Consider the following 17738-nt stretch of genomic DNA (forward strand, 5'->3'; position numbering starts at 1 on the left):
TGAGATAAGATGTAGATTAAAAGATGAATGTAAAAATAGTGGCGAGAAACAGGAGAAAGAAGAGACAGGTTTGATTTCATGTGTTGTTCTGCTGGATTTCCCTCAAGCTCTGACACAATTTGTTGCACTTATGGCTAACCGGCTGTTGACTAGAAGGATCGTGGCAGAATGAAAAATGTTTGTGACATTTTTTTTTTTAACGTTGGACGGCTGGTCACCCTTGCTTCCAGGCTTTGTGCTCAGTAACAAATGTGTGTGTGTGTGTGTGTATGATTTTTAACACCACAAACACATCTGTTGGAGTCGATTTGGACTAATGGAACATGAGATCACCAGTTGAGTGTGTAATCGATAAGGACCTCTAGTCCAGTCTCAATTTCAAGGTGTGCGAGTATATTCACAAAAATATCAGGATCTGATTAAAAAAATAAATCCATCTATTAACCTGTCTGAATCAGCTGTTTGCGCTCACTTAAACTTTAACTGAATTGCTCCACAACACAAACACACAAACAGAGGTCCGGCAGCTCGGTGGTGCGGGTGTTTCTGGGGAATAAGCTCTGGGTAATTTGTTGTTTCCTTTCTCAAGCAGAACTAAAAGGCTGCGAGGCTGAACAGCGACCGACATCAGTGCGCAGAGGCTGATTACGGATAATAAGGTGCTAGCAGCGTGAACTGATAGCACGGAGAGAGGGAGGAGGAGAGAGAGAGGGAGAATGTGTTGCAGTAAGAGGGGTCTATATTGGCGATGTGAATCGGCAGTGAAGCATTCTGGGGCTTCGTGTTACAGGCCTTATAAGGGCCAGGGCCCCTGTGTCTCTGCTCACCTCGGCTATTCTTAGGCTGTCTGTCCCTCGCCCTCAGCAACTCTGCAGGCAAGAAACTCTGCTCCATCTCAATATTAAGTTTAAAGTTGACTTTTGAGAGTTTGCACTTTCTCAAATTTGTCTTTTTGATTTCAGTGGAGTTTTTTTTTGTGGCTCTAGAAACCGTGTTTTTCTGCAGTGGCTCAGCTCGGGTACACGCTCTCTCTCTCTCTGCATCTGTGTGTATTTGTGTGTGCCTGTGTGTGTGTGTGTGTGTGTGTCACAGAGGTTGCACAGCACCTGACCCACCCGCCCACCACCACCCCTGGGTGTTTGTCCTGAGAGCTGGGAGCAGACGGGGAGAGACGGTAGTGAAGCCTGGGCTGACGGAGGAGAAGCGACCACCGAGGCGCCGGCAGGGACAAAAGGATAGCAGGGGAGGACGGAGAGCAAGGGCACCCCGAGCAGGAGGAGAAGCCACGCAGCAGGAGTTGTTAGCAGGAGGAGTGTTGACGTTTAACCGAAGATGAGTACGTACACAGTGACTCTGAATGGCCCCGCTCCATGGGGCTTCAGACTACAGGGAGGAAAGGACTTCAACATGCCGCTCACCATCTCCAGGGTAAGGCCAGCGTCACCCTCACAGGCTGACATCTGTTGTGACAAAGCAGCTTGCAAATAAAGAAAAAGTGACAGGCAATGCGGCTCTGACGAGGTGGCACACGGAGGATAGCGAACTGATAATCCGCTGTGGCAAAAGAATGCGCCAGCTGTGTCACAGTCTGGTGACCAAATAGCTCACGAATTTCAAATTGAAACGTCCTCTGCACAGAGTGATTGACTGACTTGGGCGACTCGCTCCACTGAATGACAATAAAAAAAACGACACATGATGTAGAATCATGTGAACAGCTTCATTTTTGTCCGATTTTTATGCTTGAATATGTGATTGAGCAACATATTGGTGATTTGCGGCTGAAAATATGCAGAGGTGTCTTAGTTAAAACCAAATTAGGAAGTTTTTAGACGTTTGGGTTATAGCTGACTTCTGCTTCAACATTTAAATGACCATAAGTGGAGCATGTTTATTATAGGACCTCCAATACTGTCAAATGCAGCCCTTCAAACGGCCAAATATCACTTAGATGTCTGTAAAACTAATTTTTCAGACCAGCTTTTTTTATCCTCTACACCTGAAAATCACCTTTTCACCTGGTTTGACGTGTTGCACTTTCATCAAGCTTCTGCACATACTGTTTATGCGTGTGCGTGCGCGGGTTTGATATATGTGTGTGTGTGTGTGTCTGTGTGTTAGCAGCGGTTATGTAATCTTGCTGTATGTGATGATGACAGGGAGGCTCAGATGTAATCTCCGGAGAGATTTCAAGAATAGAGCAGCTGTGGAAAGACTGGAGGAGTTTTCTTGAACTTCGATGACGCCACACGGGAGTCGTCAATTGGGGATGATTTGGATATTGATAAATCTGAGGTTAACTGACTTATTTTAACTGCAACATGCCTCATTAATGACACAACTGTCAAAAAGGACATGATTTTTTGAATAAAAAGTTAGAACAAGAACACAAATATAAAATTTTTCTACATGTGCATTACAGCATTCTCGACCATCAGTGTGTTAAGTATTATTTTCCTAAAATGAGCAGAATTGAAGAAAAAGGGTGGAACATTAAGTGTGTTCTGCAGCAGAGCGATTGGGTGTCTCTCTCCCTCTCTCTCTCTGGCAGGGGTGCTGGTGTATTTACAGCATTTCCTTTAAATAGCAGCGGAGGAGAGGTGGATGGATGGAGAGAGAGTCAGACACATGGGACGGGAAAGAAGCAGGCAGAGCGAGGAAGCTAATGGGCTTCTTGTGTTACCTTTAGTAAGCTTTATTCCTCGCGAACAGTCAGTTTCAGTTTCACCGTGCAGGGCTGAGGAGATGATAGATTCAGGGGATGAGGGAGGAGAGGAGGAAGGTGGAGGAGATGAGGCTTACCTGAGCAGAGTGCTGTGGGCATTACCTCTGCTCCACCAGCACCTCATCTTCCAGTCCTGACTGATGCTCAGCGGGTGATATCAGGCCGCCGTACATTGATTCACAGCTGCAGACATCTGTTACTTTATTGTCTCCTGATCCTGGTCTCAGGCGACCGGGGGGGCTTTGATCCGGTGTGACATTTTGTCATCGGATTTGTGTTCATCCTGTGGTCGAGCTGAGCTCCGACAGCTTAACATGAAACATGGCAGCTTGACGTGATAACTCAGGGTGCCGTTACAGTCCTTTCTCTTGCTAAGAAAGGAAAGAGGGATGAAGACAGCGGATTTATTACATCTTGTTAGCCAAGTTGAAGCAATCAGCATTAAATATGCGACACACCAAACTGCTTTTCTTGATTTTATATGTCTATTAGTGGAGTTACCAAAGCTAAAAGTATGAAAAAAGGCTGAAATATGATTTAAAATCATTGTAGCTCAGATTAATGCCACACATTAAGATAGCTAGGCTAGGCTAGCAATAACGGTAGCTAGCACGTTAAGCTAGCTGGCCAGACAGCTGCAAAGCAAACTAAATAAGCTCCCAACATATGTAGGCACTTCAGGTTAATATCTAAAGTAAATTCATCTAACAGTCTTTACATTTGGTATAAAAAGCAACCCATAATGAAATGTAACATTAGCTACCTGTTGGATTTACAAGCGGTAAATTAAATTTTAGGTGCTCAGCCCAGTTGCAAATGGTGATTTCAGTAGCAACGACAAGACTGTTGCAACACAAAACGACTTATATCCATGACATTTAAGTGGATTTACATACTGTCTTGAGGGTAAATAAACGAACACATATTAACATATTGACATATTGATGGAGGAAGTGTCTTTTTTTTATTGATCGATGTGACACATTTTGAGATATAAAACCCGCAAGAAACATTTTGTAAAGGGAATTCCAAGCTAATGTTGCTCTTTCATTAATATCCAGTTTTCAAGGAACCGGTCCTCATATTCATTTCCTGTTTCTCATCCGTTATGTCTGAAGCGTTTGATGCATATGAAAACATGCATGACAGAGTGGCCGGGCAGGGCTGTGCGTTCACATGAGTGTTTGATTACACTGAGGCAGCCGTGTAGAAATAAATTTTTCTTACGTCAATTTCCCTGCTTACCACACACACACACACACACACACACACATTTCAGCACAGACGCATAATAACTGTAGTTCAAGTACAAAGTAAAAGGCAATAAAGGAAAAAGGTAGACAGGAAGGACAAGGACGAGAGTGACAGTCTAAGAAGAGGCAGAACATAATATTATGATAAAGGTAAAATGTGGACTGAAGAGACGACTACACTTCCTGTAAATAGAAAAAAAAAGACAGAATCTAGGAAGTCTTGTATGAATGTCAGTAGCAGGTGTGTGTGTGTGTGTGTGCGTGTGTGTGTTTGGGGTATGGAGAGGGGCTCAGTAGGGTCAATCACAGTGAAGGCAGGCAGGCATCAACAGCATTGCTTATTTTTAACTCTTTAACGAGTTGACTGTAAGCTTAGACCCAATACTGTACGCCCCAGTCCTCCGGGTCCACTTAAACCTCCGCTCTGTGCAGCACAGCAATAGAATAATGATTCAACTGAAGGTCGATAAATGGCCGGCAATTGGAAAAAAAGAGCGAAAAACAGTTTTTGAAAAATGTTTTGCCAAGTAATCATTCATCATATTCATCAATATCTACAAAATTAAAGCATTTTTGAAAAGTTTATTGGATTTAAGCATTCAGCCACTACACATGAAGTATATGAACAGTTAGCTTTCATCTTACAGCCCTGTCCTGCACACCTCACCTCATTTTGGCTTTGTTATCAGAGATCCTGCTGTTTCTAGTTATTTCAGTGTCTGATAGCCTAATATGCAGCTGTGGAGACTGATAAGACTGTTATCCAGCCCTTCATCTGCAGAAACACAGCTGATGGATTCATTTATTTTGCTTCATCTGCTTTTTTTCTCTCTTTTACTCTACCTTGAAGGCTTATTTACTGAGCTTCCACACACACACACACACAAACACACACACACACAGTATAAATAATGATGTGGGCTGAGGCGCAGAGAGTCAACCTAGAGTCACCTGAGCAATAACGCTGGTTTGATCTGAGGATTACAAAAATGAACGACCAAATCCACAAATTCTATTACATTTTAGTTTCTTCTTTCACACCCACCCTGGGGAATTAATCCAGCCTTCATAAATACTCCTCCAATCTGTAACATGTGCGTATGTTTGTGTAACTGCGCACGTCTTTCAGTTGCTTGTGTGTTTCCTGAGGAATCTGTGTCAGTGGTCCTGGTGTGACCTGCTCTGTTGACCCCTCCATAGATAACCCCGGGCAGCAAGGCAGTGGGCGGGAGCCTGGCCCAGGGCGACATCATCTCAGCCATCGACGGGGTCAGCACCGAGGGGATGACACACTTGGAGGCCCAGAACAAGATCAAGTCTGCCACCAACAAACTGTCACTCACCATGCTGAAGTAAACAACCAGCACACTGAAACAGCCGTCCACTAAAACTTAAGTAGATGATGCACGAGGCTAATTTTGAGGTGATGGATATCACTTGCAGAAAGAACAGGAAAGAGACAAACTGGTGTGGACATTTTGAGAGAATAGCAGGATGTCGAATCGTTGCTTTAGCTGGGCTCATGTTTGTTTATAGTTGTTGTGTTTTTTACAATGTTTAATGTGATCTTTTAAGGACATTCTGTTGTTTAATCTTCAGATCGAGACGTCCCGCACCCGTTCCCACAGCTACTCCAAGGATGGACTCACCCATGCCAGTCATCCCCCACCAGAAGGTATGAACTCCCCCACAGCAATCATGAACAAAGACGTGCCAGCGATCCATGCAAACACAGTGTGTATATCTGCACACTTGTACATAATTGTATGTCTGCAAAACGTGTTTTGTATTCTTGTCCCATTGAGAGAGCGTCAGACTCACATGTGGTGCCATGTTAGTGTCCTGCTGCCCTCTAGTGTCAACTATTCACAGTGCAGGTGCATGGAGCCCTGTGCAGAGGTCAGAGGTCTGATGCGGCTGATACCTTTCCTCTTTAAAGCTTTCTTTTCTATCTATCCTCCTTGACCTCTTCTCGTCTTTTTAAGGAGTTAGAAAAAGTGAACGAGGAGGTCAGGCCTAGACAATTTGGAGAAGAAGTTCAAATGGAGCAGCTGTTGCCATATTAAAAAGCCCTCCAAAAGGAATCTCTTCTAAATCCCTAAAAAAGACCCAAAACTCTTCTCGACCCCGGTCAAAGCTCCTGCCGCATCTGCAGCAGGCTGGCTGGGGCAGCACAATTCCCCAATTGGCCTTTACCCTCCTGAAACTCTCAGAGAAATGATGCCAATGCAGGACAGGGTAGGTTACCGCGGTGACAAACAACTTCCAGTTATGTAACAGCGAGAGAAGAAGGTTTAAAACCCGAAATGCAAACACACTCGCAAAACTGACATAAATGCTGAATGAATGCACTTCACACCGTCCCCGCTTAACCTCACGTCAACAGGGCCGTGATGAGAAAGTACGCTCAGAACCTTCCCGGCATTCATTCCTCTCACACGTGGCACTATTTCTGGCGCGTACACACAAACACACCTGCACCTGGCTGCACTCCAGGTGACAGAAAAGCAGGAGGTCAGACTACAGGGTCGTCTGAGGATCTTTAATACAGGCAGATCTGAGACGCTTTACTAAAGGTCGAACGTCCTCAGCACCGGATTCAAAAGACTCATGAGCATAAAAGGGCAATTCAAAATAAAACGAGATTCACGTAGACGGTGGCTAGAAGAGGATATGAATGAGCTTTTGGTTTCTTCAGTTCTTGTGCACAGTAGCAACTCATTTGCTGTGGAATACAGATGAAACCTGGGAGATGATGTTGCTGTTTCAGCTCCCTGATTTCACTCATAGAGGCATTTTATCTTCAAGCTGTTGCAAAGCCCAGAACAGAGTCTGATGCCCTGCTTTGCCTGGAAAACCACAGACTTGCTTGTGAGGCTTTTTTAAATTGCTGACGAGGTTGCAGGAAGGTGATGACTTGTTGCAACAGCAGAGTCATCCTGGGGCAGAAGCAAACTGGTGGATTCTAGTTATATAATAATAATAATAATAATAACAATAATTTAATTAATAATTCAAAACTACTTTAAAACTCTCTATTAGGGCTGCAACTAACAAGAATTTCTTAATAATTCATTAATTGTTTATTCTATAAAATGTCAGCAAATAGTAAAAAAGGCTCATCACAAGTTTTGCGGAGCCTGAGGTGTCATCTTCAAATGTTTAGTGAGTCCATTTCTCTCCCAAAGAGCCAAGCTGATTTCCCAAAGACGTAAACCGTCCATGTTTTAAAAAGCCTCTGTAATTTCCTAAAACAGCCGGGCACTGTAGCTTTTATTGAACGACACCCAGACAGGGGTAAGTCGTATATTTGTTGGAACTAATTTCATCCGGAGATTAATAAACATTTCGCGCTCTCGTGTATTTACAGAGTGTGTGAGATCGACTCAAAATAAACGACAGCGGCCATGTTGAGGGATGAGTAATAAACACTGTGAGGCTTTGGTTACAAAAACCATAATTAGTTGGACCAATTTGTTGATGCTTTTCCATTCAAATCAGTCAAAAACAGGTGTATTTAAGTTTGACTGGGTTATTTTTGGGATTTACATCTGCACCTTTGGGTCTCTCAAAAAGATATTTATGTAATCTTTGCTGGGACTGTAGGGACAAACCAGCAGTGCCTTTATCCTGACTACATGTATGCTGCAATGACTAGAGGTCACTGGGCGTTAAGCCGCGGCCGCGGTTGAGGGAACTCTCCTCGGCGGGGTGGTGTGAGTTACGGTAGAGCCTCAGTCATGGAATACTTGTGGATGTTAATTAAGGGCACAATCTGCTCGGCCTCTGACATATCGCATCCAGGTATCAGTCCTCACTAATGTGTTTCCCCTCTGGAGCTGAGCTGCTTTACGCCAACGGCCAACGGTAAGTCAGGTGTCGGGAAACGTGCTCCGGGCAGGACGATCACGTCAGTATCATGCCAGCGACCCCACCTCATCGAGTTCATGGAGACTCTGATTCCACTGGCACACACACACACACACAGGAGAGAGCAGCTGTTGTACATGGTGATGGAATGTTCCGCTCTGGTTACACACCATCATCCCGAACCCCCTGGATGTCCCCTCGCCAAACCTGAGATAGCTCCATCACGTCCCTGTTGAGGGACGCCTCACGTGTGAGGTGCTGCTGAGCACGTTCCACTTTACCTACTGTACCCTGAACACATCCATGCACAGTTTGGACTAAGCCGTCTCAAGCGACCTGTTTGTCCACAGTCTGTGGCACGGGTGGCATTCGATTTGTTGATTGCTTTCAGGATGTGAAGAAAATTTCAACAAATATAACCAAAAATGTAAAACATATCACCTAGTCTGGCTTTGACGGCCCCTGGTCTGTCCTTGTCGGGAAGAATGCCATGTGACGAAAGATCTCATGGAGCAGAGGCTCATGGCTTTTACTTTCCATTTCTTCCCTCAACGTCTCAGTTTGTTGTTTGAGCAGCTGACAAGAGAAAGCTCTGTTAAAACTGGACTTAATCTATCTGCACAGGTTAAGATTTGTATGATGACCATATTTTTAACGATCCGCTGGACAGAGCACATTACATGCATACACTGAGCTTTGACCGGCAGCTTGTCTACTTCCGCCTGCAGCTCGAGTTCGTCTATATGTAACGGCTGCAGTCCTGACATACGTGGATCAGGTGCTGGGTTTGTGTAGTCGTCTGTATTTGTGGCTGCTCTGTGCTAAATGTGTCCCCGTCCTGTGTCATGTGATTGAGACACTCCTGCTCTTGTCAGTCACTCCTGATGATGCAGGGGAAGCTGGGAAATATCCCAGTGATGACAAAGAGCTGCTATTCTGACCTGTGTGTGGGATTACAGCACGGCGCTGTAGCTGGATAGTTTCCTACAAATACACACGGTGCCATTGTTATCACCAATATACCTCCGGCGATTCATTACATTCTCTCTTTCTGTCTCTGTCTGTCCGTCCGTCCGTCCCTCTCTGGTGTGTTTCAGGTTATCGCGAACACAGCTGCAAAGTCAGTATCGTCACATCTCCCAGTATCTAATGTGCATGAAGTATACGTGCATACAGAGAGTACTAGTGTTTGCAGATCTGTCACTGGTCATTTTGGTGTGCGTCCAACATGGATTCGCATGAAGTTGAACTAAAGCTTCAGCGTAACTGTAACAGCGCATTGAGTGTGTGGATCACTTGTTTCTTCAGGTGACTGAAACAGAAACTGACAAGCTGAAAATCGTGTGATTAACAGCATCTGGTCCCCAGAAGTGGAAAGTATAGAAGTATCAGTACAGTTTTAAAGGTACCATTACTTCCAGTCAATTGTGAGGCTTTCTTCTTTTCCTTCACAACATTTCAGAGAGGAATATTGTACTTTACACTCCATTACTTTTATATGCAGTACAAATTACTTGATAAAAAAAATCTGCAAAACATTGATAAGGACTTCATAAAATTAAGATAAACTAAGATTATAAGGAGTACTTTGCCTTGACCACATTTAAAATGACTGAGCCAAATAAGTACTTTGATGCTTGAGTACATTTTCATGCTATTACTTTTGATACTACTTTCCTTTTTTTGATGCAACATGTTAATGTTGATCTCGATCTCCATGTTTTCCACCTCTGCTGGTCCTCTTCAGCTCATATTCATTTTGTGAATATGACTGGATTTACAGAATATTACGGTGTGTAAATGCATGAGCGCCGGGAAAGTAAAACCTCGTCTGTTGTGTATGTGTGTTTCAGTGTGTGTCATTTAAAATCTGCAGGAAATAATCTCTCTACGTGGCCTGACTCTTTTAAACATTAGCATGTCTGTTTTTCTTTGGACTTCAGCTTCAATCATTGTTTCCATCAAGTAAAAGCTTATATTTTGTCATTAGAGTGTTTTCATGAAGTTGTGATGGACAAAACCTTCAGATTATCATAAAACATGCTGTGTCCCAATACCATATAGAATATAAATCCTATAAAGTATAAACTGTATACAATATATACTGTTATGCATCATATATCATTGTAGAAGTTAGTAAACAATACACTCATTATGTCAGTCAAACTTTAGCCAGTTAGCTTTCTAATTGACTTTCCATGAAGTGGCAATAGAATGCACTGCTATCGGTCTTTTACTGTTACCACCACCGGAGGGCACCAAAGTCTAACATTGATGACTATTGGCCTCAGCTCACATCTCTCTAGCTAGCTAGCCAACAGTCAAGTGCAGGGGTAGTTAGCGAGTTTCTCCAAATCCACTTTAATTGGATTAATCTATTAGTTATCTAGTCATTCAGGAAAATGAGATGTTCCTGACATACTGTAGGCTATTTACATTTACAGAGACACAAAATTAGTACTTATATTTTTGATTTTAAAGTGTTTTTTATCATGGAGAAGGCGGAATAATAAAAATGTTTTGTACATATTGTGTTAAATTAGAAATACATTAATTAAATTTGTCACTATGATCATTATGCGATTATTGCTGGGTTTTTTTTGTTTTCTTTTCAATCAATTAATATTCTCACTGTTGCCTTGTCTGGAGAATTACTCTGCCTTCTATATGAAGAACATTCAAATGCTTAAAATGAGTATGCAGTATGGAAGTGGGACACAGCTACAGTGTAGTGTGAAGTGTGTTTTTTCTGTGTAACTGAGTGGACATCAGATCGCTCCAAAGGTAAAACTGAGAGGTACGACAGCGCTACCTGTCTGTCAGTAGTATCATTACACCTTGACCTGGTTTCCTCCCTTCACTTTCGTGCATTCTCTGTCATTTCTCTCCTTTCAAATTCCCCTCTCCTTCCCCCCTCGCCACCTGAAACCTCCCCACCACCTCTCCGACCCACTGACCTCTGACCCCGACACTCACAGCGTGGAGTACACCCCCAGCTTCAACCCCATAGCTCTGAAAGACTCTGCCCTGTCCACCCACAAGCCCATCGAGGTGAAGGGTCCGGGGGGAAAGGCCACCATCGTTCACGCCCAGTACAACACACCAATCAGCATGTACTCACAGGACGCCATCATGGACGCCATCGCGGGGCAGTCGCAGGCTAAGGGACACGACAGGTGAGTTCACACAAGCACGAAAATCCCTTCTCCAGTCCTTCATGCGCCCTCTCCACTCAGGCACATCACATGACACTGATCAAACCAGCCCACATGATGAGAAATTATAGGGTCAGTTCACCCAAAGTACAAAAAAACATACTTTCTCACTCACTGCTAGCAGTGTCTAACCATGCATTTTTTTTTATTAAAGAATTCAAAGTCTATGTACATAAAACGAAAAAATTAAGGAGAAACAGATAAATGTTGAATGTAAACTCCAAAAAGCTGCCAGATCCCAGGAAAACAGAGGTTAGCATGCCGTGAGTGGAAGCTGCGGCCCTGTACGAGGTGAATTCATCAGCTAAGGTGCTGTTTTGTTCCCGCTGACCTCTTCTCCATAGCACCATCTGCTGAGGCTCATGGGTATTTTTGACATTCGCCATGAAAACTGACTTCTATATAATGGCACCTTTTAGCAATTAACTTGAAATAATCAAACCTGATGGCCCATAAGTAAACCTGTAGTGTCGATATACTATCCATTCAGTTTTTTTTGTTCTTATTCAAAAGAATTTTTGAGGAGAAAAAGAATGAACCCAAGCAGAAAACCCAAAACTACAGTCAAGGCTGGATATCATTAGCAGAAATTGAGAAAATATGCTTTTTTGAGTGTCATTTGGATGAACCAACCTTTTTAAGATACGTTGCCTGAAAAAGCCCAAACACAAAAAGCAGCATTTGAACATATTAGCCCATGCTGCTACGACTCGGATGCCTAGCGTACGCCCGGGCTTTTCCGTGTTGTCTGTGTCCGAGCCACGTACTCCTCCGTGCCTTTCACCCACTCTCCTCTCCTCATTCCATCCACAAACAAACAACCAACCACACCTGTGCTGTGCTCCACCCATCCTTCCCCATCCTTCTTTCCTGGTCGTGACCTCAGTGAGGAGGCGGGCTCCCCCTTGGCGTAAGTACAGCGGCGCTCCTTTTCCATCCCTGTGTCTCCTTTGTCTCATGATTTCATAACAGCTTGTGCATTGCTCCATGTGTCTCATAAACTAATATCCCACTGGAAATGTTTTGAACTCCTACAGCATTTATTTTGTTGTGTTCATGTTTTTATGCATACATTTACATATATATATATTTCTGAGGGGTTATACGTCAATCCAAGGTGTCTGAAGGACAAACTCACTAACCATGAAGCCATCATGGAGGCGGTTATGTGTGTGAAAGTACTTAGAAGTACTTTGGCCAAAGTGTGAGAGTGTTTAGGGATTTTATTTTTTTTAATCCTCCTCTAAAAAAAGCAGCTGACGTCTTTGGGAACCTGAAGGGATGTCATGGCATGGGAATGTTCTGAGTATCCAGTCACAGGGTTTCAAACCAATACTGCCCGATCGGTATTGACTCATTTTTCTAACACTCATTAAAAATGCTAAACATTCACTATTCGGTCATGTTGGTGTGTAAACTCACTCCAGAATCTACAGTTCACCACAGGACAGACACCTTCACTGTGGAACGATGGGACAGCACAAACAGTGTATATGAGCAATGAACACACTGACTGTGCGTAAAGCAACACAAATGCAATTATTGATCTTAATGTAAAAACTGCCCTCAATGAGATAAAGTCTGATTCAATGTGGCTTGTATTTACAAAAAAAAACAAAAACAACATTTTTAACTTTTAACACGTTCTGGTGCGTTTTGCTATTTCAAAGTATATTTATATGTACTGTATCATGCACACAACTATGCCCATAAGCACAGGTGGAAGAAGTATGATGATCTTTTACTCAAGTAAAAGTAGGAATAACACAGTGCAGAAATACAACAGGTTCAAAATGTTACTTAAGTATTAGCTTCAAAACCTATTTACAGTGCCGAAAGTAAAACTGGTCATTATGCAGAATAATAAATATCAGTATTATTACTGATGTATTCATCACTACTGTAGCTGGTAAAAGTGAAGCTAATTTGAACTACTTTGCTGCCAGGTAGCTAAATATATAAAAATCCATCAGAATTTATTAGCTGACTCCTGCTGAATATTCGTTTTATTTTATAAAAGTAACTACTGCTGTCAAATAAATGTAGTGGAGTAAAAGGTACAATATTTAGCTCTGAAATATAGTGGAGTAGAAGTATAAAGTAGCATAAAATTGAAATATACAAGTACAGTACTTAGCTAAATTCCACCGACAAAGCTTCCAAAACACCACAAATTAATATAAGCCCGATCAATTTAGCGTGTACATGCTACACAGTGTCAAATAATATCATAGTATAGCGTGTAATTGTCGTGCGTCCAGTACATCTTGCCTTCGTTTGGTCAAAGTAAACAAAATTAAAACACATGAAAATCACATTTCTGAGGATATTAATGATAGACCGGCTCAGTTCTGCCTTCTACGGTATCGACAGGCCAGAGGGTAGTTTCATTTGATTGGTCCGGAAACAGAAGAAACAGAAGCAGTTGTTGATCACTTGCGGTGGCTAATGGCTGGATAAGAGGAGTGCGGTCAGTCAGTGGTTTTTCATACCTGTGAATCAATGCGACTAAGAGATCCTTGAGTAGACAGTCAGACATTTGCACAAAAAATAGGAATCCGATGGGTCAAGATTAGCTATGGATAATAAGTCATAACGTCCCTGTGAACTAGTCGGATATGAAGCACATTTTTTTGAACCTTCATTAGAGGTAGAACAAACTAAGTTTCAGGGATAAAACCAAAAACACAAAATAAAAAAATATTATAGTCATATGATATCTTAAAAAGGCACAATATGTACTGTAATATTTCCACGACAAAAACAAAAAACTGGACCTATGTTATATATTTTGTTGAGTTCCGTACTTCGGTTAACCCAAATTGTTTCCAACAAACTCAGAGAAATCCCTAATAGTATAGAAGGTAACAGTGCATTTCTTTTGGTCTCCTTTTAATGGCGACATATCCCCTTTATCCGCTCTAGTTGCTTTTCCAGGGACACATTTAATTAATTAATTTTTTAATAAATTATGATTATCTATTACATTTGGGGGCTTTAAATACAGTACATGCCACGCTCTCAGAGCTCTGACAGTAATCTCTGCCCTGCAGTGGAGCTCTGCCCGTCAAGGACCCTGTGGTAGACTGCGCATCTCCGGTTTACCAGGCAGTGATCAGGCCAGGAGAGACCCAGGACATGTCTGAATGGGCTCGTCGTGCAGCCAACCTGCAGTCCAAGAGCTTCAGGATCCTGGCCCACATCACTGGCACTGAATACCGTCAGTACACTGACTCCTCCTTTCCTTCTTTCTTTCTTACCTTCTTTTGTCCCGATACTCATCTCTGCTGATCCTCACGTCTCGTTCAGATTCTGTTATCATCTCGTGAGCGAGTCCTTACCGAATCCTCTTGTTCATTTCTCCTCATGCAGTGCAAGACCCAGATGAGGAAGCCTTGCAGAAGTCGAGGTAAGATGGGAGAAAAGTGAGAGGACTTCCAGGGTATTTGTTCGTTATTTCAGTACTTCCACCAACTCATACAAAATTTGACAAAAAAGCCAAAGTATTTAAGGGAAGGGCCCCTTAAACATCTGCCCATTCAGTATGAAACTACAGCCAGGAGATGGTTAGTTTATCTTAGCATAACACCTGGAAACAGGAGGACGCAGCTAACCTGGCTCTGTCTGAAGGTAATCAAATCCACCTACCAGCACCTCTAAAACTCACTAATTAACACCTTATTATTTCACGTATAAAAGTGTAAAAATGACGCGCCAGGTAGCCAGCAGAGATATGACGAAGCTAGTGGTGAAGTCCAAGAAATAGTCTGGCAAATAGCCCCCTTATTAAACCACAACTTGTCAGATTAAACAAAAGAGATATCACCTTTTAATTAGTGAGAATTATAGGTGCTGGTAGGTGAATTTGGTTACCTTTGGACAGAGCCAGGCTAGCTGTTTTCCTGTTTCCAGCCTTCGTGTTAAGATAAGATAACCAGGTGCTGGTAGTAGCTTCCCATGCACAGTACAGATGAGAGCAATACTGTATCTACCTTCTCGTCTAATTCAGTCATGACTAAAAGTGCAACCATTACCTGCTGTAACTGCCTCGTCCCGCCATCCACACCCTCAGGGAGAAGTTTGAGTCGGAGGTGAAAGGACCCCGCTTTGCCAAGCTGAAGAACTGGCACCACGGACTGTCTGCACAGATCCTCAACGTCCAGGAATAAAGAGGAGCGGGAGAGAAAGCGAGAGAGAGGACATGTAAAGGAGGACATGGACAAAAGTACAGAAGTTAACAAGGAAAAGGGGATAAATTATGGAGGGAAAAAAACGGAGCAGGAGGGGGAGGAAACTCCTCAAGAATGTGAGACAGTGTTGTAGCCTAGATTAGTAGAATGTGAGATACTAAGTGTTAGTGTGAGAATGCTCATAGCTTGATATTACCTGTCAAATGTGTCTGTCCGCCGCTAAGACCTGACCTCGCATATGGGTTTTTCTTTCTTTCTTTGTTTCCTGTTGGTTTCGGTTCTGTCTCTCTGAAACGAGAGGGAAATTGTACAAAAAACAATAAGTATTCAAGTGAAAATGCTGAACTGATGATGTTTCTTTTAGTACATAAACTGCATTCACAGGCGTATGAATTTTAACACGATGAGCATGCTTGTGAGAAGGCGCACAAGTACAAATACACACATAGAGATTTACCTACATGCACAAATACAGTATGTAAAAAAAAAATGCACTCAAAACATGTACTGATATCAATGTGAATAAATGTTTTCTTTAAACCATACGGCTGAGTGAACTGTTGTAAACTCACATGAATGAAATGAACGTGTGACTCGCTATTTTGGGAATCAAAAAGTGGAAGCAAGACGTCACGTCACGATCGACGGGGTCGTCCATCCATCAATGAGCAACATTTGCTGTCATTTCTAGCGGCGTCATTCAGAAAGAGCATCGAATAGCTTTTGACAGGAATACGTTTTAAGATGGCGGCGACGTGGACGATGACACATCCCAGGCCTGAGAGCTGAATATTGTTGCTGCTTTCGTTTAATGAGTATAAGTCGTATCAAAGGTGAAGCAGATGGTTGGGAAATGTGTTGCCGTTAGATAAGAACAGTAACAGGACCATCTGAGGGAAAGTGATCAGAGGTGTAGACTTGAGGTAGCTTCGTAGCTTCTAGCTAGCAAATTATCTACACGTTCAGCAGACACAGAGCAACGTTAGCATTCATTTGAAGTCATGTTTCGGACAAACAGCATTCACCTTCTATTAACTCTGTTTTGGTCTCCCACAACGGTTCCGACCAGTCAGCGCCATGTGATTAACTGGCTGTCTGTGTCACAACAGCGAGAAGCGACTGTTCGTTTGTAAACAACAATGGCGGTCCCTAAAGGGGTTAGCATAGATGCTGCCATAGCATCAGTTACGTCGGAACTGGACAGTATTTCTTCACTGAAACAGGAGCAAAGAACGACAATGAAAGCTTTCACTGTTTTCACCGCCCACCGTGCTCAGATAATGACAAATAATAAATCATAAGGAATCCTACATATTTAAGCAACCCCTTAAGAATTCACCGCCGCCCGTGGGCCGTCAGACTGTTCAGCACTCTGTCCGTCAATGTACACAACTGCTATGTTTAAGTTTATATTCATGCCAAACATTGATGGAAAGCTAAGATTCAAGATAGAATCTTAGCTTTCCAATTCAAGATAAAATCACAACAGCAGATACAATTAACGGCAACAACAAACAATCGATTATAACTGAGGCAACTCACCAATGAAGTCTCATGGTAATCCAACAATCACGTGGACAAAAATGGTCTGGTTACATTGGTAAAGGTCCAGATGATCCAACCCACTAACACATTTAGTCCAAAACACTAAGATTATCCACAGAAAGCTGCTACATTGTTTTAAATTAACAGCAGAGGGGCTAATCTTTTTGTCTGTTAGTCTCAAGATGGCCGCTACACTCTGACCTCTGTTGAACCCTTGACCAATTAGAATCTTCCATTTCATGTATGCAGCCGACAAGAGCCAACGAGAGTCCTTGTTGCTTTTGCGTTAATATCGAGCCAATTGCATCTGATTGTGCACATGACTGGCGCGTCGTATATCCAATGAAATTCCAAGAACTAGAAAATGTTCCTTTAGTGTGTAATTTACTGCCAAATCAAGTAATTCTCTGCAACTAGAGATATTACACAGGGTTTGAAATAATAAATATGATAAATGGCCTCGATCTCTCTCTCTCTCTATATATATATATATATATATATATACACACACATATATTTCTATATATAGCCTAAATATGAGTAAATATAGCCAAATTCTAAATATAGATTATGTAAATATAGATTATTTAAAAGTAGATATTTATCTAGATAATTAGCACTGCACGCTAGGAATTCATAGGTTATGTATGTCTGTCCATTGCTTAAATAGTCCTCTACATATCTAAAGACAACCACCTATCAGCCATAATGCTGCGTCATGACGTTATATGTGTTAGGACCACCAGAGGGCAGTGGGATTCTGCACAGCCAGACTGAAAAGACAGGCATCCTCTCTGCAACAGAAAGACAGCACTATTCTGCATGATGTACATCACTTTATTCCTCTCCCCTTTGTTTTATCAGGTTCATGGACCAAATGCCAAAAACATAGAGTAACAGCAACTTATTTTTATCTGTATTCCCATTTATTTCTCTCTGC

At 42.4% G+C, this 17738-nt stretch overlaps 1 protein-coding gene across 2 annotated transcripts; it reads left to right on the plus strand.

The window, feature by feature from the left end:
• The first annotated feature begins 1098 nt into the window (after positions 1-1098).
• On the plus strand, positions 1099-15798 carry ldb3b (LIM domain binding 3b). Of its 2 annotated transcripts, XM_041962891.1 has the most exons (9): positions 1099-1428; positions 5179-5330; positions 5578-5653; positions 8946-8968; positions 10827-11024; positions 11950-11973; positions 14117-14283; positions 14436-14472; positions 15136-15798. In XM_041962891.1, the coding sequence occupies exons 1-9, from the start codon at positions 1333-1335 to the stop codon at positions 15230-15232; spliced, it is 870 nt and encodes a 289-aa protein (XP_041818825.1). In that variant the 5' UTR covers positions 1099-1332; the 3' UTR covers positions 15233-15798. The 2 variants fall into 2 exon arrangements, with proteins under 2 accessions (XP_041818825.1, XP_041818826.1); XM_041962892.1 differs by lacking the exon at positions 11950-11973.
• The last annotated feature ends 1940 nt before the right edge of the window (positions 15799-17738 follow it).

This window comes from Chelmon rostratus, chromosome 21 (genome assembly GCF_017976325.1).
Source record: "Chelmon rostratus isolate fCheRos1 chromosome 21, fCheRos1.pri, whole genome shotgun sequence".
Classification (NCBI taxonomy): domain Eukaryota; kingdom Metazoa; phylum Chordata; class Actinopteri; order Chaetodontiformes; family Chaetodontidae; genus Chelmon; species Chelmon rostratus.